This window comes from Camelus dromedarius, chromosome X, assembly GCF_036321535.1.
Source record: "Camelus dromedarius isolate mCamDro1 chromosome X, mCamDro1.pat, whole genome shotgun sequence".
Taxonomy (NCBI): domain Eukaryota; kingdom Metazoa; phylum Chordata; class Mammalia; order Artiodactyla; family Camelidae; genus Camelus; species Camelus dromedarius.
This window is the reverse complement of record NC_087472.1, coordinates 114,122,715-114,143,464: the sequence shown is the minus strand read 5'-3', so window position 1 is coordinate 114,143,464 and position 20,750 is coordinate 114,122,715. Positions and strand designations below refer to the sequence as shown.

The 20,750-nt window shown below is 61.7% G+C and overlaps 3 protein-coding genes and 1 non-coding gene across 16 annotated transcripts in view; 2 read left to right on the top strand and 2 right to left on the bottom strand.

The window, feature by feature from the left end:
• The window catches only part of LOC105103739 (PI-PLC X domain-containing protein 1), an 18,329-nt gene extending 16,442 nt beyond the window's left edge, over positions 1-1,887 (top strand). Inside the window, exon 6 of the mRNA XM_064482659.1 lies at positions 1,528-1,887. Within this exon, the coding sequence (XP_064338729.1) occupies positions 1,528-1,655 (128 nt within the window). The 3' untranslated portion in view covers positions 1,656-1,887. The remainder of the gene's footprint in view (positions 1-1,527) is intronic.
• LOC105103740 (putative GTP-binding protein 6) lies at positions 576-12,130 on the bottom strand. 4 transcript variants are annotated; one of them, XM_064482657.1, is made up of 10 exons: positions 11,754-12,127; positions 9,516-9,653; positions 8,881-8,951; positions 8,610-8,740; positions 8,191-8,261; positions 7,182-7,340; positions 6,398-6,606; positions 5,882-6,030; positions 5,334-5,486; positions 576-1,857 (listed from the first exon to the last, which is right to left on the bottom strand). In XM_064482657.1, the coding sequence occupies exons 1-10, from the start codon at positions 12,109-12,111 to the stop codon at positions 1,848-1,850; spliced, it is 1,449 nt and encodes a 482-aa protein (XP_064338727.1). In that variant the 5' UTR covers positions 12,112-12,127; the 3' UTR covers positions 576-1,847. The 4 variants fall into 4 exon arrangements, with proteins under 4 accessions (XP_064338727.1, XP_031301919.2, XP_064338726.1 ...); XM_031446059.2 differs by lacking the exon at positions 576-1,857 and adding an exon at positions 4,066-5,047; XM_064482656.1 differs by lacking the exon at positions 576-1,857 and adding an exon at positions 5,054-5,208 and having other exon boundaries at positions 11,754-12,128.
• Positions 11,747-20,036, top strand: LOC116150854 (uncharacterized). Of its 8 annotated transcripts, none has more exons than XR_010379307.1 (6): positions 11,747-11,882; positions 14,553-14,647; positions 16,880-16,948; positions 17,346-17,911; positions 17,996-18,081; positions 19,291-20,036. It is a non-coding gene; the product is annotated as an uncharacterized LOC116150854 (transcript). The 8 variants fall into 8 exon arrangements; XR_010379308.1 differs by having other exon boundaries at positions 17,325-17,911; XR_010379305.1 differs by having other exon boundaries at positions 16,880-17,485; positions 17,829-17,911.
• The window catches only part of LOC105103741 (serine/threonine-protein phosphatase 2A regulatory subunit B'' subunit beta), a 42,354-nt gene continuing 41,546 nt past the window's right edge, over positions 19,943-20,750 (bottom strand). For all 3 annotated transcript variants that reach the window (XM_031446056.2, XM_031446058.2, XM_064482655.1), the window contains exon 13: positions 19,943-20,750. In XM_031446056.2, coding sequence (XP_031301916.1) covers positions 20,600-20,750 — 151 coding nt within the window. In that variant the 3' untranslated portion in view covers positions 19,943-20,599.

Here is a 20,750-nt window from a genome sequence, read left to right as displayed (position 1 = left end):
AATTACCTGGGTCGTGGGGTCTGTAGGCTCCGCCCGGCAGCGCTGCGGGGGGGCGGAGCCCAGGGGCGGCCCCGCCCAGGGGACTAGAGCAGCACATCACACCCCCAGCTCGGGGCTGTGGAGCCCTCAGGGCACTGTGGGATGGCACTGAGCAGGCTGGAGTCCTACTGAGACCGTCTGAGCAGGTAGCGACGGATAACCCACTTCTAACCAGTGAAGTCACGCCTGTCCCCTTTCCCCCAGGCCCACGGGCTCCTTCGGGAGCCACTGGTTTACTGTGGTTTTCCCAACTGTCGGAGGAATGACTGTAAGGGGCTGTTTGGAGTTTTGTTACAAAGATGAACAAGAACCGTGTTCAGCACAGGCCTCCTCCCATCCCCAGAGCCCGGTTGTAACATTTTCTTCATGCAAGTGTGAGGACTCAAGTGTCAGGACACGGGTGTAAGCAGAGTGATGCTGGTGTCAGGACGCAGGTGAAACGCTGCGATGTCCACGCTGGTGCTGGTGCTGCCTTGCAACCTTGTCGTCCTCCTGACAGTCCCTTGTATGTGCCCACATCTGCTCTCAGCTGCCCGCACCTCCCTTGTCCACCCAGCACTCCAGCCCAGGTGTGCGCTGCCCTGCTCCCTCAGGCGCTGATCTTAAGCCAACTTGTCCTGAGCACTTGGCCTGTTGCACCCCTGGGTCCCTGCACCCCTAGGCCCTGCACCCCTGGGTCCCTGCACACCTGGAACTCCTCCTGTCCTCCCAGGGCCCCGGGGGATGTTTGCCAGTTTCCAGGCTGGCCTAGTTCTGGGCCTTTTCTGACTCGTATCTGGCGTCTGTTCATCATGTTAACTGTTTTTTTATGTTCTGTGTTCCTGACGCTCTGACATCTGGGGCCCTGCAGACCTGGAGCGGGCGTATAGAGGAGGCTGTCCCTGGAGGGCTCGCTGACCCCCGAGGACAAAACAACTTACTTGCCCCGTGGGAGCTGGCCACCCTCTGTCCAAGTCGCACAGGCAGGACAGCTTTCCCCCTCCCAGCACCCAGGGCCGGGCCCAGGGACCAGAGGCCACGCCTGCAGCCCCGGGCCCCGGGAGCCCGTCAGACTAACCAGTGCCATCCCGTCTGCACTGCTGTGCCTGCGGACACTCTGTGGGCTCTGCGTTCTGCCTCCTGACCCCCGGGGGCCCCCAGTCCCTGCATGGCATCCCCTCTCCCGGTGCTGGAACACGCTGTCCCTGCAGCGTTCGGCCTCTGCTGGTCGGCTCAGAAGCCTCCGTAAGTTAGACCCTGTGGGGACTCGACATCCCCTGTCCCCTGGTCCCGAGGGAGGCTGGGTATCATCCACGAGGCCTTTGCTCCGCTTCCTGATGGCCAGGAGTTTCACGAACTCCGAGGTCAGCAAAATACGTCTCGGTCGAAGGACCGACCCAACGGTGCTGTCAGGGTCACGTCTGTCTTAAGAGGGCACCGGGGAGTCCTCTGCGGCTCTGATCTGAAACCCCGTCCCATAACCCGGGGGCTTCGGGGTTGGGTTCTTAGGGCGTCGTGACGATGACACTTCACCCCCGTTGGAACGCGCTCCCTGGAGGTCAGATGCGTCATTTTCCACGAGAAAATCTGCTGCTGCTTTGGGTGCTCGGTGGTCCTCACTGAACGGAGGCGCCTGAGATCCAGAAAGAGAAACTCACGGGCAGCCCCCCGGGCTGCCTCGGCCTCGAACTGGCCGCTCGGCCCCGAGGAGCTCATGCGGAAGGTCGAGTGGAGGTGAGGCTGCACGTTTAATAACGAGAACGACTCAGTGACCCGCTGGATCCGACCGCGATCACCTCGCGTTTGTGTCAGGAACGGTTCAACAAGGGTCAGTTTTCTCTGGGGAAAGATTAAAAGACATTAAAGTCAGCCGTGTTTGTGGATGTTGGTTACACGCAGACGGCCAGGAGGTTGTGGGCGGCTCTCGTGCTGATGCTCAGGAAGGGTCCTTAGAAATGTTACGTTGAGGACGTGCTTTTCTCAGGTCACGGTGAGGTTCCTGGAACAGCGCCTCGCGCCTCCTTCCCGTTTACTTTTGCTTTATAAATTCAAGCACCGAATCAAAGTGTGCCTCTGGTGACAACTTCGGCTCTTCCGTGGGGATGTTAAGTGAAGACTCTGTACTCGTTTTCAAGACGAGTCTTCGAGACTTTGGTATTTGAGGGATGGGTTCCCGCAGGAGGATGTTCCTGGCGGGGCGGCCTCGAGGCTGTGCGCTGGGGCTGCCGGCCCAGGAAGCAGAGCTGGCCCCGCGTTCACTGTTCACAGCCAGCGTGGTGGTGTCGCCCTGAATACAGCTGCTGAAAAAGTGAATAACCCACTGGCCAGCGCGATGGAGGCTGTTGGCTCTCAAAACCATCTTTCTGCCATCCCACATCGGATGCAGTGGGGGCACTGCTGGGGGCTGCCCCGCCCAGACCCCCTTCTTGTGATGACAGCCCCCTGACCGTCCTGTTCTCACAGCCCTGGGCACCTCCAGGCAGTGGACCTCCACCGGGAGGGGACGCTGGCAGTGGAAGGAGGGTCTTAGGAGAGTCTGGGCATGGGGTAGGGGTGGTCGTGTTCCTGTTCTCACCCTAGGCAAGCCTGAACCCTCTCCTGGGGCCCTTGAGACCCCTGCCTCTTCCCTGAGACCCCCAACCCTCTCCTTGGACCCCTGAGGGCCTCTTCCCCGTGAGACCGTGGCCCTCCGTCCCAGGCCCCGTGAGACCCTTGCTTTGTCCTCCTCGTTGGGGTCTACTTGCTAAGCTCCCACAGTGGGTGTCTGGCTCTGTGGTCGGCTCACCTGTGCCTGAGGCAGCCCTGGGCTGAGTTCTGCGCCCTTAAGTCCTTGGGGCGGGGCTTCAGGGAGTGGAGGGGGACCAGGAAGAGAGAGAGGGCGACCAGAGGCCAGAATTGACCCCCACAGTCCTTCCTTGTGCCTGGCAGACAGGGAGGAATTGAGGGGGTGGACCTGACTTGAGATTGTAGGCTGGACCTGGGAGGAAGTGGGCGGCCAAGCACACAGGAACCCTGACCGTGAGGGTGCTGAGGGAGCCCCTGGGGACATATGGGCACACCCAGGGCGGACACAGCCTGGCAGACGACTGGGCTGGGACCCGGGAGCCTGGGGGCTTGGCCCAGGCAGGATGCTCCCCGCCCACCAGGGTCTCTGCAAAGCCCCCTCTGGCTCGGAGATCCCCCAGGAGCGAGTTCCCCAGGGGCTGAGCCGAATGTAGGGGACAGGCCAGTGGAGCGGGTGCTGTGAGGCCCTGGCTGACTGGTCCCTTACCCTGGCCAGCTCCCACCCCTCCCAACCACACGCAGCACGGGTGGGCTGTGGGACCCACCCCTAGTTTCGCGATTGCTGGAGCCTACTCCTCTCGAGCAGAACGGGGAGGCCGTCCTACACATGTGGGTTCATGGGGGCTCTTGTCCTGTCCTGCACCCCAGGACCCCATGGGGGTGGGGGTCCCCACGTAGGTGGCCCTGCAGATGGTGCCAAGGCGCCCACAGATGGCAGCTTCCAACGGCACAGATGAGTTCTCTGTTCTGCAGGTATGAGTCCGATATCGTCCCCGGGTGACGGTCAGGATGGGCAGGGCTGGTCATCCCAGAGGCTCCAGGGAGGCCCGTTTCCTCCCTTTCCCAGCCCTTGAGCCCCGGAATTCCTGGGTTCACGGCCTCTTCCTGCATCTTCACAGCCAGCATCTCAGCAAAGCCGTTTCCTGACTCCAGCCTCTGGTGCTGCCCTCACACCAGCCCCGACCTGACTTCTGCCTCCTGCTTAAGAGGCCACGTGTGACGAGGTGGGCTCCCTGGGGGATGGGGACGCTCCGTGGTCCCCTGGTCACATAAGGTCGCACGCTCACACGTCCTGGGGATCCGGACGTGGACGTTGTTGGAGAAACCACTCTGTCTGCTACCCGCTCCCAGGCCAAAGTCCCACAGGACAGCAGTCACAGAAGCCAGGCGGGGAGGTTTGGGATCCACCGAGGGAGGGGCCTGCAGGGCCGCGTGTGTAACCGAGTCTCAGAAAACGAGGAAAGCTCACACACACACCCCGGATTCGCATGCTCAGAAGACGGGTAGAGATTTACTTCCAGTTATGCTGAAACTCTGGGACAACGCAGGGAACACCCCATAATGACGAACAGAAATGGAAGGAAAAAGACAAAACTTTTCCTGGAGCCCAAAGGGAAGGGATCCTTCTCACTGGCTTTCCCTTTAGAGGCTTGCAACTGTACACCCTCCCATCGCCCCGAGGTGTGAGCCTCTTTAAAAGCTGAAGGACCCCCGGCCTGTCTGCATGCCGGGGGTGTCTGTCTGGGGGCCCAGGGGGCTCTTTGCTAAGTCAGCATCGGGGGCACAGGGGGCGCCCTGCCTCCCGTCTCTGTGGGGTTGGCTCCGCGACGCAGCTTCCTGCTTGTTCGAGAAGATGCCTGACGTGCTTGTGCTTCGGGTAAAGACGACTGACGTGGGTGTGGGCGTGTGTGTGGTGGGCTCTGTCTGCCAGGCCCTGTGACGAGGGGTTCTTCCTGTCTCCTCCGCGGGGTGGCTGGGAACCTTAACCACACCCCTGCCGCTCGCTGCCGTGGGGAAGTGCAAGGCCTGGCGGCTGCGAACGGTGGGCACAGGGGTCAGGGAACCTGTGTCACCTCCCTCACGGCCACGTTTTGCGGGGCCTCTGCAGGGGGCTGGTGCAACAGAAGGCTGCTTCGCAAACAGGGCAAAGCTTCCTGGTGGCTCAGTCATCCCGGGAGGGAAATCAGCCTCCAGACGCCGCGACAGTCGACTGTAAATGCTCAGAGCCCCATCCACACCGACCCCTGAGCCAAGGCTGACAGGGCAGAGGAGGGAGGTCCCCCAGGGTGCCTGCTTCCCTCTGAGGCTGAGACGCTGCAGCCCCAGGCCTGGGCCATCCTTTCACTCTGGAAATAGCTTCCTGAACTTGCCGTAAGCAGAGTTGCTGATGATAACCTTGACGTCGGCCACCCCGGCCTCGGGCATCACGTCCAGCGCCTGCACTGTGGCCTCCCTGTGCAGCCAGCTGGGAGGAAGGCACGTTTGGTGTGAAGGGGTGACCCCAACAGCGTCCGGGAGCCCCTACCGAGGCGTCTCATTTCTCGGCGAGGGCATCGCGACACCCCCAGTGTGGACAAGTGTGCCGGACACCTGGCAGGAGCTCACCACAGGATTAACTCAGATTCCCTGCAGGTGACACAGCTGCTCGGCATCCTGGTGTCCCTGTGGAGCCGCCTTACCCGCCCCCGCAGAGGGCCCGCCCTACACAGTGATTCCCTCCCCACCCCCTCCTGCCAAGCCCCCCCACGCACCTCAGCTGCGCCCCCGCCAGCTGCACACGGAGGGTGAGGGCCCGTCTCCCCGTGGCTCTCAGAACCGCGTCCTCCAGCTTGGCCTTCAGCTCCTCCAGCCCGAGCCCCAGGAGGGCGGACACGGCCACAGCGTGTGGTCCCACGGGGCTGTGCCTGTCGGGGTGCCGGCAGACCCTGCTCAGTGAGGGGCCCCTGGGCAAGGGGCCCTGCCCCCAGCCCCACTGTTATGGCCTCTGTTTGTCCAGGTGAGGACATGGCCCTGCCAGAGGCTGAGAGCAAGGGATGGGGAGAGAAATGCTGAGCTGAGGTTGGGCTGAGATACGGGCAAGCGGGGAAGGGGTCAAACGTGCCGCTCTGCCAGGTGTCGGTAACCCTGGGTTGACCCGCTGCAGGTTGGGGAGGGCACTCTGAAAGCAGGAGCGGGAACTCCGAGAATGTGGTCACCGTCACCAGCAGGACAGCCTGTCCTCATCTCCAGGGGCACCCGGAGTCTGCTGTGGGGCAGGGTCCGGTGGGTGAGGGCAGCAGGCGGCCGGGCGCACACTCACCCGGGCACCAGGTCCACCTTGTTGTGCACCTCCACCATGGAGTCCAGGAGCGCAGCCGGCAGGCGCAGGCCCCGCAGGGCCGACAGGACGCTGGCCTTCTGCTGCTCGGTGTCAGGGTGGCTCACATCTCTCACGTGGACGAGCAGGTCCTGGGACCAGACGGGCCAGGTGGTCAGAGTGCTCGGGGTCCGTGGTGCCCAGCCCCACCAGGGAGGATCCTCCAGACTGAGGACAGGCCCCAAGGGCACCACTCACCCAGAATGGGGTGGAGCTGCCCCCATGGAGTCCCTGTGTCCTAAGGGACGAAGACGACAAACTGGCCCACAGTGGAAGGAGTCCCCAGTGGTCCTGCTCCCGCTGTGTTGTAGTGAGGGACCTGGCCCTGTGGTGTCAGATTGAGGCACCTGCCCCCGCTGTGTTGTACTGAGGGACCTGGCCCTATGGTGTCATGCTGGAGGGACCAGTTCCCCTTTGCTGGCATTTGAGGTCCCTGAGCCCCAGCCCCTCCCTGCTCACCGAGTGGGCCACATCCTCCAGGGTGGCAGAGAAGGACTCAATGAGGCTGTGGGGCAGCTGGGAGAGGAACCCAATGGTGTCCATGTAGATGACTGTCAAGCGGGAGGGCAGCGACCCCGCGTGGGCCGTGACGTCCAGCGTTGCAAACAGCTGGTCCCGAGGCTGGACTGCGGCGTCCCCTGTCAGGGCCTTGATCAGCGTGGTTTTTCCTGCAAGTCAGTCACAAGGGGGTGATGTGTCTCAGGCCCCTGGCATCCCCCACTGTCCATGGTGGACCTGAGGGACTGTACACATCTGACCACAGGCCTCCGGGGAGTGAGCCGGGCACTCGGAGGGTCTCTGAGCTCAGAGGTCTCTGCAGGGCCGTTGGGTGCTGTGTGTGGCTGTGTAGACACAGACGGCACCATGCAGGCCTCCTGGATAAGGGGTAGGTGTGGGGCACGGCCTGTGTGGACGGTGGTGAGGGTGGAGACCGGGGTGACATGTCTGTGAGGTGGGTGTAGACAAGAGTGAGGGTGTAGATGGGGTGATGTATGTGAGGGGGGAGGCAACCATGTAGATGAGGGTGCTGATGGTGTTGGGTGGGAGCAGCATGTCTGTGGGGCGGGTGGCTGTCCATGTAGACAAGTGAGGGTGTAGATGGGGTGGGAGCAGCATGTCTGTGGGGTGGACGGCTGTCCGTGTAGACAGGGGTGAAGGTGTAGACGGGCTCTATCTTGACGGGTTTACAAGTGGATTCTCCTAAAATACAGCAGCCCAGGCCCAGGGAGGGGCCACTCCTCACCGCAGTTTGTGTATCCGAGCACAGAGATCACAGGAAATTCCCGCCGCCTCCGCTGCCTCCCCAGGAGAAGTCTCTTCCTCCGGAGCCTCTCCAGGGCCCTCCGAATCTTGGCTTCCTTGTCTTTCAGGAGACGCTGTTGCACCTGCAGGAAAGATTCTCCTAAAAACACCCAAGATGATGAGTCAGTGAGCAGATACGGGGGAAAGAGGCAAGAGCCACAGAGGTGCCTGCGGGGCCGTGGACAGGCACTCTCTCAGGGCCACAGGGACCCCCCCAGCCTGCTCCCCAGGCAGACGTGGCCCTTCTGTTCTGAGATAGCTCTGTCCTGCTGACCTCTGAGGTCACCTGGGCTCCCCTTTACCTGGGAGGAAATAAGACCCTGACAGCAATTCAGAAGGGCCCCTATGCATCCACAGCAGGATGGGTGAGGCTGCAAAGACACATCCACGTCCCGACCCCCAGGACCTACACACAGAACCTCTATGGAAATGGTCTTTGCAGATGCAATTAGTGAAGGACCTGAGAGGAGGTCCTCCTGGAGGAGGTGACTCTACATCCAAGGACAGTGTCCTCAGAAGAGACAGAAGAGGAGAGACACAGACACAGAGGAGACGCCACGTGGAGACGGAGGCAGAGACGGGAGGGAGGCGGCCACCAGCCCAGGGATGGACGCCTGGGGCCCCCCGAAGCTGGAAGAGGCAGGGTGGACCCTCCCAAGAGCCTCTGGAAGGAGTCTGACCCTGGGACATCTTGACCTCAGACGTCTGGTCTCCAGGGCTGGAGGGAGGAAGATTCTTGTGATTTCAAGTTCCTGGTCCGTGGTCCTTCGTTACTGCTGCCCCAGGAAACCACCTCAATGCCCTCTTTTGTTTGAATGTGACCACATATGAGGCCCATATGCAGCCCCTGCCCTGTCTGGACCTTTCAGGGATGTTGTCCCCTTTGTAAGGGTGGTGGCCGTGACAACCCCCCTTCTGAGCACCCAGGGACGAGAGCTCGGACTCTGTACCTGATCCCATGATGTAGCGAGAGCCTCTGCCTCGTCCGTCCAGGGGGGCACCATTGTTTTTCAGGTGAGACCTGGCGTGGAAATGGGTCAGCTCAGGAGATTGGAGCACATGGCCATCCAGTGTCAGACTTGAGGAGGGGGCACACAGAACCCTGGGGGGTTTCTGGACTGAGAGGATGGGCTTGCTGGGCCATCCCTCCTGCATGGGCCTTCACCGGCCGGGACAGAGGGTCCATCACCAGGGTGACATTCCTCCCTCGTGGGCGACATGCCCCAGCAGACACGCTGCTCAGACCTGCCGCCCACAAGCTCCCAGTCCCAACGGCCACATTCTGCCCTCACCACACCTGGCAACGTCCTAAATTTGTGAAAACAAGAAGGGGTCCATCATCTCTCCCCAGCCCGGGCTCTGCAGGCACCTGAGGAGGGGGAGCTCGGCCAGCGCCACCTGCAGCCGGGCCTCCCTGGTGCGGGCGTTGCCCCGGAAAATGTGAAGAACCACCGTGAATCTGTCGAACACCCGCATGCCCCAGGCAGCTTCCAGTTCTTTCTGGAAGAGGAAAGAGAATAAGGAAGTGAGGGATGGAATCTGCGGGGACACGAGGCCCATCGTGACCTGTGTCCTCATGGCAGGATGCTGACCCACTCCGTCAGCCACTGCGGGTGGGGAACAGTGAGCTTCTGAGGTACCTTCGTGGGCGTCGCCATCCTCTCCACGTTCAGAAAGACGGCAGTGATTTCCTTGGACCCTCTGATCTTCTCTAGGAAAAGAGAACGGCCCATCAGAGGTCCACATGCCCACAACGTCTGTCTGGGGACTGACCTTGCACTTTGGTTTGCAGTGTTCCCCAGACACCCCGATTCTCTGAATACAATAATCAGAGCACGCGGGTTGGGGGTCAGGGAGGATTGTGTCCATCTTCAGGGGAGTAGGTCTCACACACGGAAGTCATGTGACCTCATGGAGACTGAGTGGACATTACACTTGGGGTGAAACAGACAGGAGGTGAGCACGCCTCTCGGTGCGTCTGCAGGGCACCCTGCTGTAAGCTGTGAGCTGGACAGCAGAGTGGGGAGGGGACCCTCAGGGTCCATGGAGGGCAGGGGTCACAGGGAGGACCCACACCCCGGGGCGGCTGGGCTGGGGCTGCAGGGCTGACTTGTACCAGATTCTAAATGCTTCAGCTGGGCCCTGGGGCCTTGTTTAAATTCTGACTTTTCAATCCAAGTTCCCTTGAGACTAGTTCCACCCAGCCCAGAAGGACAGTGCATGCTTGTTCTGATTCTAGGAGGGGATGGGGACAGGACACGTGTGCTGGACCCACCCGTCAGGTGCTCCAAGGTTTCTTTGCCAAAGATGAGCTTCCTGTCTGGCGTTTTGGTGGGCACCACCATCGTCTCCACCACCGACCAGCCATCCAGCGTGTGCACCAGCGCTCGTGCCTCAGCCACCTGCCACTCAGCTGTGGGGGGAGACAGGCCAGTGTGAGGGTCACTTCCCAACCAGGTCAGCCCTGTCCGGTGCCCTGGCCCATATGCCCCGCAGGGACGGCTTCCTGCTGCCTTCAGGACATGAAGGTCCCGAGAGAGCGCCCGAATCTGCGTTTCCTCAAAACACAGCTCTGCTCTTCTGGGCAGATTGTCAGGAAGGGAGAAGACGCCTGAGCAGAGCCGGAATGCAGGCCCGGCCCCGTATGTTGGAAGTGGGGAGTCTTCTCCGTGAGGACTCCTGGTCCCTCAAGACCCACTCAGCAGCATTCCCTTGTGAGGCTCCCCAAGGGCCTGCGGAAGCTGCTGCCTCCCTGCGGGGCAGGCTGAGTCACCATGGGGATCCTGTCCTGGGTGACCAGAGCCTAGTCCTAGAGGCTGCCCCTTTACTGAGAAAGCGCCCACTCAGGGCCCCTGACTGAACAGACATGTGGAGAGGGGGGCTGGGAAAGGCAGTGTCCACTCAGGGCAGGAACAGAGGGCACAGGGCACATGCCATGGCTGGAGGGCCACTGTGAGCTGCCCCGTCCCAGGTTCTCCCCTTGACAGTCCCTCCAGAGGGAGAAGGCAGAGCAGAGCAGGCTGAGACCCGTGCTCTGGGCTGTGCAGGCACGTGGGGCTTGGGGGCCTGACCGGGGTGGATGGGGCTGCCGTGGTCTAGAGGGGCCGGGAGGACAGCTCTGCAAGCTCCCTGGTTCCTCCTCTGGTTAGATGTGGAGTAAGTGCCTCGAGCCCCACAAGAGATGTCTCCCTTCTGAGCCTCCCACCCCACCCAGGAGGCTGCGCCGGAGCACAGAACCTCAGAGGAGCGGCCCCACCCTGCTTCAGACACCTGGGTGCTGCCGTCTCTGTGGTCACCTGACCTGCCTCAGGGCACATCCAGGACACAGGTGCGGAGTGGAGATGTGAGCGAAGAGGCTGGTGGGAAGGAGCCAAGCGGGCTCCAAGGCCAGGGAGCGCGGTCCCCTTTCCTCTAGGAGCTGGGAGCAGGGTCCCCCTTCCTCTGGGCCGTGAGAGGTGCAGTTTTCTGGGGCGTGACTCCCCATGGCCCCCGGCCTGCCCCACTGCCACCTTCAGGTCACTCAGGTCAGGTGCTTGGCCTTCCCTTACTTCCGTCCTTAAACTTCGGGTATGACCCATCAGCAAACCCCACCGGTGCTCTTGCCCGACCCCCACCATCCAATCCCCAGATCCATCCTGAACCACTGCGCAGCTCCCCTGGCCTCTCTGCTGCTGCCCCTGCTCCTTCCAGCTGCCTGTCTGGGGGTCTGCGCCATGGAAGTGGCTCAGCTCTAACAGCCCCCCAAACAGCCGGAGGACCCAGGACGTGGTCCCTCAGGAGCCCTCTCTGGACACTCTCCCTATTCATCTGTGGGGTCTGGCTCCCCAGGCCATCGAGGACCACCCTGGCGTCACGGCCCCTCCCCGCCCCTGTCCACCTTCCTGCTAGGTTCTGGACATAGCGGGCTCCTGCCTGGCCTGTCTGCTGTCCCCACAGCTTGACCAGGGCGGGAACAGAGTGGGGTTGCTGACGGGTGCAGGCGATGTTTGTAGGCCCCAGGCAGATGTGCACTCAGGGTCTCGGCCAGGTTCACGGATTCTGCAGCAGCGGGCGTGTGAACACGTGTGTGCACAATCTTTGGGCTTCGGACTGAGCGCCACAGAGTGAAATGCGGGTCGATAAAAGGCTCAAAGCTGCGGGACACGCCATGCGCACCCCGGCGTTGGTTGTTGGGTTCTTTTCCTTTACGGATGGGAGACTGCAGAGGAGCAGGTCAGAGCGATAATCGGGGACGCAGCGGAGAGGGGAGGGGCTCCGGATCCGCTGTGTGCCCCGGGGAAGGCGCCCTGCCCAGAATTAGGATTTCCAGACGCGCAGCAGGGGTGCGGCAGCCGTGAGCTGACGGGTTGTGGTGGTTCAGTTCCACCCCCCCCAAGTCCCCGCCCCAAAGCATCGCCCTATTGACGCCAGCCCTCGGAGCCCCGCCCCACGAGCCCCGCCCCCAAGGCATCGCCCTATGAACACCAGGCCTCGGAGTTCCTCCCCCACAAGCCCAGCCCCCGGTCCCGGTCACCTCGGCTTCCCTGCGGCTTTCCGGGTCCGCACTTGACCTCGGGGTGAACCAAGCACACGCGCTGGGTCCCCGCCGGCAACAGAGGGTCCCTTCTCAGCAGCGCCTCCTCCTTCTCTTCCTCATCTTCAGGTTCCTCGTCCTCCTCCTTCTCTTCTCCAGCCCGACCTTTCCCGCCATCCGCACGTGGGCCCGGCTCTGCAGCCCCTCGCCCCTCTGGGCCCCTCGGACCCCCGCGGAAGGCGGCGAGCGCGCGCTCGGGACGGGGCGGCAGCGGCGGCGCGGCCCTCGGAGCCCTGCAGCCCCGAACCACCCGGGAGAGCCAAGTCCCCGGGCGGACGGCGGCGCGCACGGCCCACATTCCGCGCGCGCCCGGACGCGGTGGGCGGGGCCCGTGCTCTCTGCGGGCTGCCCATTGGCCACCCGGGTCACGTGCTCGCCGCCGCCAGATCGGGGCGGGCGGGGCCGGGAGGCAGGCTCCCGGCGCCACTGCCGGGGTCCGGTTCTCTTTGGCCGGGATGCTCGCGCTTATCGCCCCCCGCCAGGTGCAGCCCCCAGGTCCCAGACCCTGCCTTAAGAGGGAGTCTGAGGGCAACACCGGGGATCCTGAACTCTGCCTTAGGGGTTCCAGTGCAGTCTGGGTCCCAGACCATGCCTTGGGGATCAAATCCCATCCCTTGCGGTCCCAGACTTTGCCTTGGGGTCTGGAATCTAGCCCGGCGGGTATTGTGAACACTTCCTGAGGGCTCCAAATCCAGTCAAGGCTCGGAAGTCTATGTTGGTAGTCCGACTGCGGCATTGGGGGTCCAGGCCAGTCCTCGCAAATCCGAAATTCTGCCTTGGGGCTCTATGTCTGCTCTGGAGATCCCGAACTTGAACTTGGAGTCTCCCATCTGGCCCTGGGTGGAGGGGTCTTAAATCTGCGTTGGTAGCCCAAGTATGGGAGTGCAGCCCCAGGCCCCAGACCCTGCATTGGGGCAGTCTGAGGGGGACCCAAGGGGTCCTGAACCCTGCTTTGAGGGGGTCCCATCTCATCCTTGAGGGTCTCAAACCCTGACTTTGGGGTTCCATTCCATACTTGGTGATCCCAGACCCTGCCTTGGGGGTCTGAGTGCAGCCCTGGAGATTGGGAACCCTGCATGGCAGGTCCAAGTCTGTCACAGTGCATCCTAGACTCTGCCTTAGGGGGTTGGAGTGCTGCCCTTTGGGTCTTGGACCCTGCCTTAGGGGTCTGAGCCCATCCCCAGGGACCCCTGACTTTGCTATGGGTGTCCGATGCTGTTCTCCCTTGGGGGTCCCAAATGCTGCTTCGGGCTTCCCAGTAGGGGAAGGAGGGGCTCTGAAGGCTGAGTGCTTCCCTGGGGGTGTGAGTCGGGACAGGAGTCCCAGGCCCTGCCCTGGGGGCCCACATCTGGCTGGCAGGTATGGCTTTGGAAATGATAGCCGAGCCCACAGCACTGCAGAAAGTGGGAGGTGGGCTGGTTCCGAAGGAGCGGCCCTCCCATTCACTTACCAGTTGTATCCTCTTGGCAAACCTCAAAATGCACGGTGTTGAGAGGGTCACACAGAATCCCAGCTGCCTCTTAGGAGTTCTTGTTTTTACAGGAGAACAGTTTTAATTGAAATGTTCCTTTAGTGTCTGCAGAAAGCCTTTCTGTTATTTCAGGAGATGATGTTAAACCACATCATTGTAACAGAGAAGGAGGGAGACCCCAGAGGAATGTAGAGAGACGTAGCCCGAAATGGGGTTGCAAACACAACTCCCCTTTAGGAATGGGTGTAGGGGATGAGCAGGAACCTTTAGGGCCAGGACCTGTCATGTACACACCAGCTAAATGTGATCAGGCTGTGCAGAATCCCAAGTTTACATTGAGACGGAGATTGTTAGCCTTGAAGGAAATGGGTGAACTCTCAGGAGTCCTGACCCAGTGTTGTCAGTGGATCCAGGCACAGGTAGTAATTCCTGGGGGCCATTTCCCTGTGGATAGGGTGAGAGGTTGAATTAAAACTTAGAATAACAAGTTCACGAATCTGTGAATTCTGGTGGCCGGTACCCTTTTGTGGCTGGTCCCTCCTCAATCACAAAGGTGGTAGACAGCCAGGCAGCAACAGGAATGTCCACGAGCGGGTCATGTTAAAACCACATGGTCCTTGGTCCCAGCAAGAATGCCCCCGGGGGGCTTCTCTGAGGTGCTGGGGTCCCCCAGAGGGCTTCTCTGAGGTGCTAGGGTGCCCCGGAGGGCTTCTGTGAGGGCTGGGGTGCCCCGGAGGGCTTCTGTGAGGGCTGGGGTGCCCCCGAAGGGCTTCTCTGAGGTGCTGGGGTGTCCCCGGAGGGTTGGCTCTGAGGTGCTAGGGTGTCCCTGGGGGGCTGGCTCTGAGGTGCTGGGGTGTCCCTGGGGGGCTGGCTCTGAGGTGCTGGGGTGTCCCTGGGGGGCTGGCTCTGAGGTACTGGGGTGACCCTGAAGGGCTCTCAGTGTCATCCTGCCTACCTCATTTTACCTTCATCACCTGTGTAAAGACCCCATCTCCAAATCCAGCCACATTCTGAGGTCCTGGGGGTCAGGACTTCAGCAAGTAAATCTGGGGGACATAATTCAGCCTATAACAGGCATTTTTCTGCAAAGAGTGAGACTGTGAAACCATGTGTTTTACCGAGAACATTTCAGGTGCTGATTGGGTCAATGCGGCTGATTTGCATTGTCATGGAGACAGAAGGCCATTTCTGACCACTCACCGGAGTCTGTGCTCAGGGAAGGCAGCTGCTGTGCACGGTAACTTTCCGCCCTGTATCTGTCCCCGCAGATGCACGTTCACATGAAGTGTGTCTTGGTGCTGAGGACGCTCTATGAGGAACGGCAATAATCTGTGAAACTGATCTTTTTTCCTGTAAATTCAAGGTGAGTGTGTTTTACCTTCTCAGCCAGGGCCCCTCTGCCTGGCCTCAGCATCCTTGCAGTGTCTTGCTGGATTTGTGGAAGTCAGGCTGGGTCACCGCCGGCCCCGCCGGCCACTCCTGAGCACGGTGCCGGGGCTGCCGCACCCTAAGGTGAACAGGATGCTTGTGTCCATGTCTGAGTCCAGGGCCATCACCCCATGCTGCGCGGCTGCCCGATGGGTGTGCACCTTGGCCACGGGCCTCCAAGCATGGGGTCAGGTTTGAGCCAGTGCCCCCTACAGGTCAGCTAGGCTCTGACATGGGAGCCTGAGGGAGTCATGCCTGCTGGATGCTGGAGGGTGGCTTACCCTGCTAGGCCAGAGAGATTCCTGACCAGACACTCACAGCAGTGGGTCGTCAGTAAAATTTACAGGGCCCGAGGGGCCGGCCAGAGCTGTCGGTGGATTAGTTCTTGCTGGAGGTCTCGCTGTCCACACCAGGCACTGGAGGGAAGCCCCACTTCCCACAGGGAGGGCAGGCTCTTGTGCTGCCCACGTCAGCCGGTGCCACACACAGACTGGGGCCCATGGTCAGCTGGGAGCAGGGCCCGGCCTTGAGGTGCTGCGTCCACACGGAAGCCCTTTGTAAGGAGTGAAGACCCAGGAAGGGCGAGATTGCGTGTTCACTCCAGGTCCGAGGGCAGGAGGGCAGTGTGGAAAGGCTCTGAGGGCAGCGCTCTGCCTGGGAGATCAGGACGCACCTCTCCTCCAGGCATGGGGAGGACCCCTTCCCTGGGGGTCAGACCCCTTTGTCTGGTAACATCAGTGTGCCAAGGTCGTACTTGGGTGGTGGGCCCTGACCCCTTCGCACGTCCGTCGTGTCTGGTTCCTGGTTCCACGGCCCCGCTGCCCTTCGCGAGGTGACCTCTCTCAGGACAAGTGTGCATGCACAGGATCCCCAGTGTCTCTCTGGGGAAGCTGAACTCTCACAATGTTTCAGAAAAACCAACAAAGCCAGGAGCAGCCATGGTGCCTGCTGGGATGGAGGTGCTGGGGGTGGTGACTCAGCACGCGGGGTGACCGCGTGGCCAGCGGGGATCCAGGACCCCTTCGTGGGAGGGGCTGCCATGCAGACTCACGTGTGGCCCTTTGCAGGAAAGAAGGGAATCCGGCTACGTCCGTGTGGGAACCCTGGGGGCGCACTGCTGTGTCCAAGATGCCGCCCCCAGTCCAAGTGGGATACAAATCCATTCTCTTTACCCTCCAGAGTTAGTTTATCTCCCAGGTGGGCCTCCCAGGACAGCTTGAGGTCTTGAGACCCAGCTAGGGCTACGTGGAAAAGAAGACGCAGACACAGGAGCCGTGGGGGGTCAGCCCGTGCCCTACCTCCTGCTTCTGGCCCCGCGCACACACTGCCCTCACCGCACACTTGGGCTGGGCCTCCCTCCTGATGGGGAGGTGAGCACCCGTGGGACTCAAGCAGCTGACCTGGCTCTGTGTAAGCGCGCCTCCCTTCCCTGATGGCGGCTCCCAGGATGCACAGTCTCACATCCAGGCCCCCAGCAGAGTGACTGCCCGTGTCCGAGCCCTAGCACCTCTCTCCTCCGGCCTGATGTGCATTGTGGTCTTGGCCACTTGGCTTGAGCAGCGGGACTGATAGAGCTGACCTCACTGTGGGGCCACCAGACCCCAAAGATTTAAGGATTCTGGGTCCCCCAGTGTCACCCAAGGGTGCCATCAGGTGATGGTCTTGTTCCTAACCCGTCTGCACCTGTGGCTCTCACCTGGTGACACTTGTCACTGCTGGGGACATTACTGGTTGTCACACTGGGGATGGGGTGCTCCTGGCATGTGGTGGATCGAGACCAGGGATGCAGCTTGCAGTCCACCCAGCCTCATGTCGGTCATGAGAAACCCTGTCTAATATGGACGCTTTTTTATTATGAGTAAAAGTAGATTTCTTCCAAGATGTACGCTCCATTGACAGGCTGTCTCAGACACAGAAGAAAGGCGGAGAGATGCGGGGTTGGGTGCTTAAAGTCCAAGTAGACACACTCAGAGTGCGGGCCGTCCAGGGAGGCAGGGGAGCAAGAGGCCTGACGTGGAGACTTTCTATCAAAAATCTATTATCCGTGTATCTGTCTATCTGTTATCTGTCAATCAATTATCCACCATCCGTCTATCAGTTACGTATCTGTCAATCATCTGCCCTGTCTATAGAAATGGTTCATAACTGGGGCAGTTTTAACCCACAGGAGACACTTGGTGATGTCAGGGGACATGTCTGCTTGTCACAGCAGGGGAGGAGGAGCTGCTGGCATCTGGTGAGTGCAGACCAGGGACTCTGCACCCGACACCACCCCCACAGAGAGTCGTCTAGCCCCAGCGGTCCCTGGTGCTGAGGGGAGAGCTGGGCCCTGGACTAAGGCAGGACTCGAACTTGGGACTCACTGGGCTGCCCCGTGTGTTGGGGGAAGAGGGGGGACCCAGGGCTGGTCCCTGTGTTGCGGGTGGAGGCGGGGCCTGGGGGCAAGTCCGCGTGCGGCCCTTGGGGGCAGAGCTGATTCCTGGACCGGAGGCCTGTCACCGTTGGATGTGGGATGTCCTGTGACCCCAAAAAGGTGCAGTCTCCCTGCTGGGTCCGAGGTCACGTCGGGCCCTTCGGCCCCACGGCGACTAGAACAAGCCTGCCTGTAACAGCTGCTGGGCTTCCTCTGGAAGGGTGCTTTGTGGATGACGTGGACGGGCCACCAGACCGCTGACTCCCTTCAGGTGCTCGGGGCTGCTGTGATGTCTCCCTGGGCGCTGTCATCTGCTAGGCCTAAGCGTGGACAGGCTGCTGGGCAGGGCTGGTGATTTGGGTGAGTCTCCATCCCTGAGGGGAGGCCCTGGTAACCTGCTGAGCTGAGTGGAGATGCCTCATCCCCACTGACCTCAAGGCAGGGCTGGCCGTTGGGGGCCACTGGTCACACAGGGTCCTGCCTTGGTCAGGGATGGGGGCTGCTCCCCGGGCGGGTGGCCGTGTCCAGACCGTGCTGTCCTGGTGGGATGTGATCCAGGGGCACCTCCTGCCACCCTGGGAGCCCGCGGTGGCCCACAGCTCAGAAGAGGAGACTCAGTGGAGTGTCAGAGAGGCCACTGGGGCTGCGTTCTGGGGCCGGCCCTCCATCCGTCTCCATCAGGCTCTGTGTCCTCCTCCACCAGCGTCCAGCCCGTCCCCTCCAGGGCTCCAACTCTTCACGGATCTCCAGCCTCCATCTCTGAACAGGAACTGATTCCCAAGACAGGTGAGTCCCTCGGGGGAACTGTGAGGGACACGACCTGTTCCTGGCCTGCCGGCTGAGGGTGGGGACTGACCTCTCCTCCTGCAGCACGTCTCTGACATCCGCTTCTGTCTCTGAGGACTCTGAGCTCTTCCACGGAAGCCATCAATGTGGAATCCGTCCCCGCCCAGGGGGTAGGTCCCAGGCTGGGGCTCTGGGCGGTTCGTGGCTGTGTGGGACGCTGGCAGAGCTGGAGAGGACACTGGGGGGGCCACGTGGGTGTCGCCTCTTCTTCCCCCAGGCCCTGGGTGGGGGAGGCAGGACACCCAGCCACTGGGTCTCCCAGGTGACAGCAAGGCCGTTGCCCCAGGTCGGGGTGGGAGGGGTTCCTGTGCACGTCCAGAACCAGGGATTCGGGCGCTGGTCACACTGACCCGAGGCCACCATGCGGAGGATCACTGGGTGCCTGCCATGTGGGCAACGCCCTGGGGACTGGCCTGGTTGTCTGGGGCCCAGGCATCCAAGGCACCACCCATGGTGCTCTGATCTTGATGTGGACTTAGGTCACACGGGGTCCTCAGGTGTGTGTCCCTGGGCCTATGTGGCTCAGAACACTGGGTTTGGGGCTCCCTGGGGTTCCCAGTTTCTCTCCTGGCTCCTACCCAGGACCCTGAGCCTGGGCTGGGACGGTGCTGCCCGGGGCCCTGGTGCGATCTGTGGGTCTGGGACAGCCCTTGGAAGGAGGAAATGCTCTGGGCAGGGTGCTCTGGGCAACCCTGCGTGGTCAGTGCACCGGCCGGGGGGCTCTGGGCAGAAGTGTGGCCGGCCTGCGGGAGCATCTTCCCCACTGTCTTGGCCTCTGTGTCTTGGCTCATTCCTCCAAACAGCTGTGGTGGGCATGGGACCCCATCATCTTCCTGGGACTTGCTCAATTATCCCTGAGTTGCCTGGGGACCACCAAAGAGGTGCCCAGGCTGCCTGTGTCCATGCGTTCGTCCATCTGTGTGCGAGCGCACATACGTACGTGTGTCCTAGGCTCCTGGCCTATCTGTCCCCAGGCGAGTCTGACTGGAGTGACCGACACCCACCAGCACTTGTGGTGGGAACTCCTCCATCGCCTCGTCCATGACCCCACTCAGCCATGCTCAGTGGCCAGTGTGTGTGGATGACCCGGGCCTCGGGTCCCTGAGGCCGTGGGGCAGGTGATGGTGACAGTGACCCTGGCCACCCACACCCGTGGATCTGACCCCATACTTGGGGACAAGGCGGTGTGGCTGTCGACTGGGGGCCCACCTGCCGCAGCTTCCTCACTGCCTGACCGCTGTGCTGGGCTGGGAAGGCAGGGCCGGAACCAGCTCTGCTCCTGTCTGTGGAGCTCAGCGTGAGGTCCTGTGCATCCTTAGTGGTCCGGTGTGGTCCTGTGTGCTCCTGTGCGGCCCCTCATCATCCAGCTCTGCAGACAGAACCCAGCACCTCCTCTCTGCCCTGGCCCTGCTGTTGGAGCCTCTTGTGTCCCGTGCTGTGGGCCCAGCTGCTGGACAGAGAAACTGGTTCCCCAAGGCCTGCTCAGCGCCCAGATGATCGGACGGCCTGCCCAGGCCTGGGCAGGGGTGCTTGTCAGATGCCTCCCCCGGACGTGCGGGGCCGCTCATGCCTGTAAGTTTCACGTTGGTGCCAAACCATGAGCCGTCCTGGACACGGGGGTGGCCTGAGCAGACCTTGGAGGGCGGACGCTGGGGTCTTTTCCACTGTCCGTAGGGGAGGGCCCCACCCTGTCGTGCACAGGCCAGCACTGACGCGGGAGAGAACGGCCACCGGGGTGGTGTCAGGAGCACTGTGGCTGGAGTGCAGGCCACATGGCCAGACCGCCGGTCACACTGCTGGGGGCTCTCGGGTCCCAGGGCCTGTGACCCCCAGCCCGCTGGCCTCCCGACCCCGAGGGCCGTCCACACCCCTGCAGTCTCCCCCAGTAATGCCCCCATCCGTCCCCCCGTCCGTCTGTGAGCCGTGTCCAGAAACCCCGGTGCTATGTCTGTCTCCAGCTGAGCCTGTGGCTGAAAATCCTCAAATTCTTTATTTGAAAATACAAACGTGATCTCATAAAACATTTTTAAACTGCTCTGCACAGCAAATAAAAGTTAACTTTACATACTTTGTACATTTACACAAAAATGTTCAAATAAGCTCACGTGGGTGTGGCCTCAGTGGGGAGGGCTGGGGCTGGGGTGGCGCCCCCTCCCAGACGCCTATGCAGGACAGACAGAAGGTTCTGGGGCTGCAGTGGGGCCGGGGATCCTGGAATGTTCCTGACTACCCCACCCAGCCCCAAAGTTCGAGCACATCACGTGACCCTGAGACCCACCCTTTTGGAGCAGACTGGTTCCCTCCAGGGTGAACCGTCAGCCGGGACCAGGCTGAGTCTCGAAAGACATTATCTAGGGAGCTGGCCAGTGGGGCGAGACCATCATGATTTTCAGGGGAGCCCAGGACTGTGTCCCCTCCCTGCCAGGCTGGCCTGGGCTCCTGGACGAGTGTCGGCCCCTCCGGGGGTGGGGCGGGACACGCACCTCAGCGCCCACCTCAGCCAGCTCCCGTGGTGAATAAATAAAAACCTACCATCCCATACAAACGCACTCATCTTCCGTAAAACAGCTCAACAGAAGCCGCTGCGTCCAGCAGCAGGAGGCGAGGACGGCCCCGTGGGTGGGCGGGTCACAAGGGCTGCAGGTCGTCGTCCCCGCAGCCACACTCGTACAGGTCCACGGCGCCCAGGCCAGATGGCGTCTCGAAGAAGGGCCTCTGGGCCAGCGGGGACCGCAGCACGCTCAGCTTCTGGTCCACGGGGCTGAGCTCGGCCTCGTAC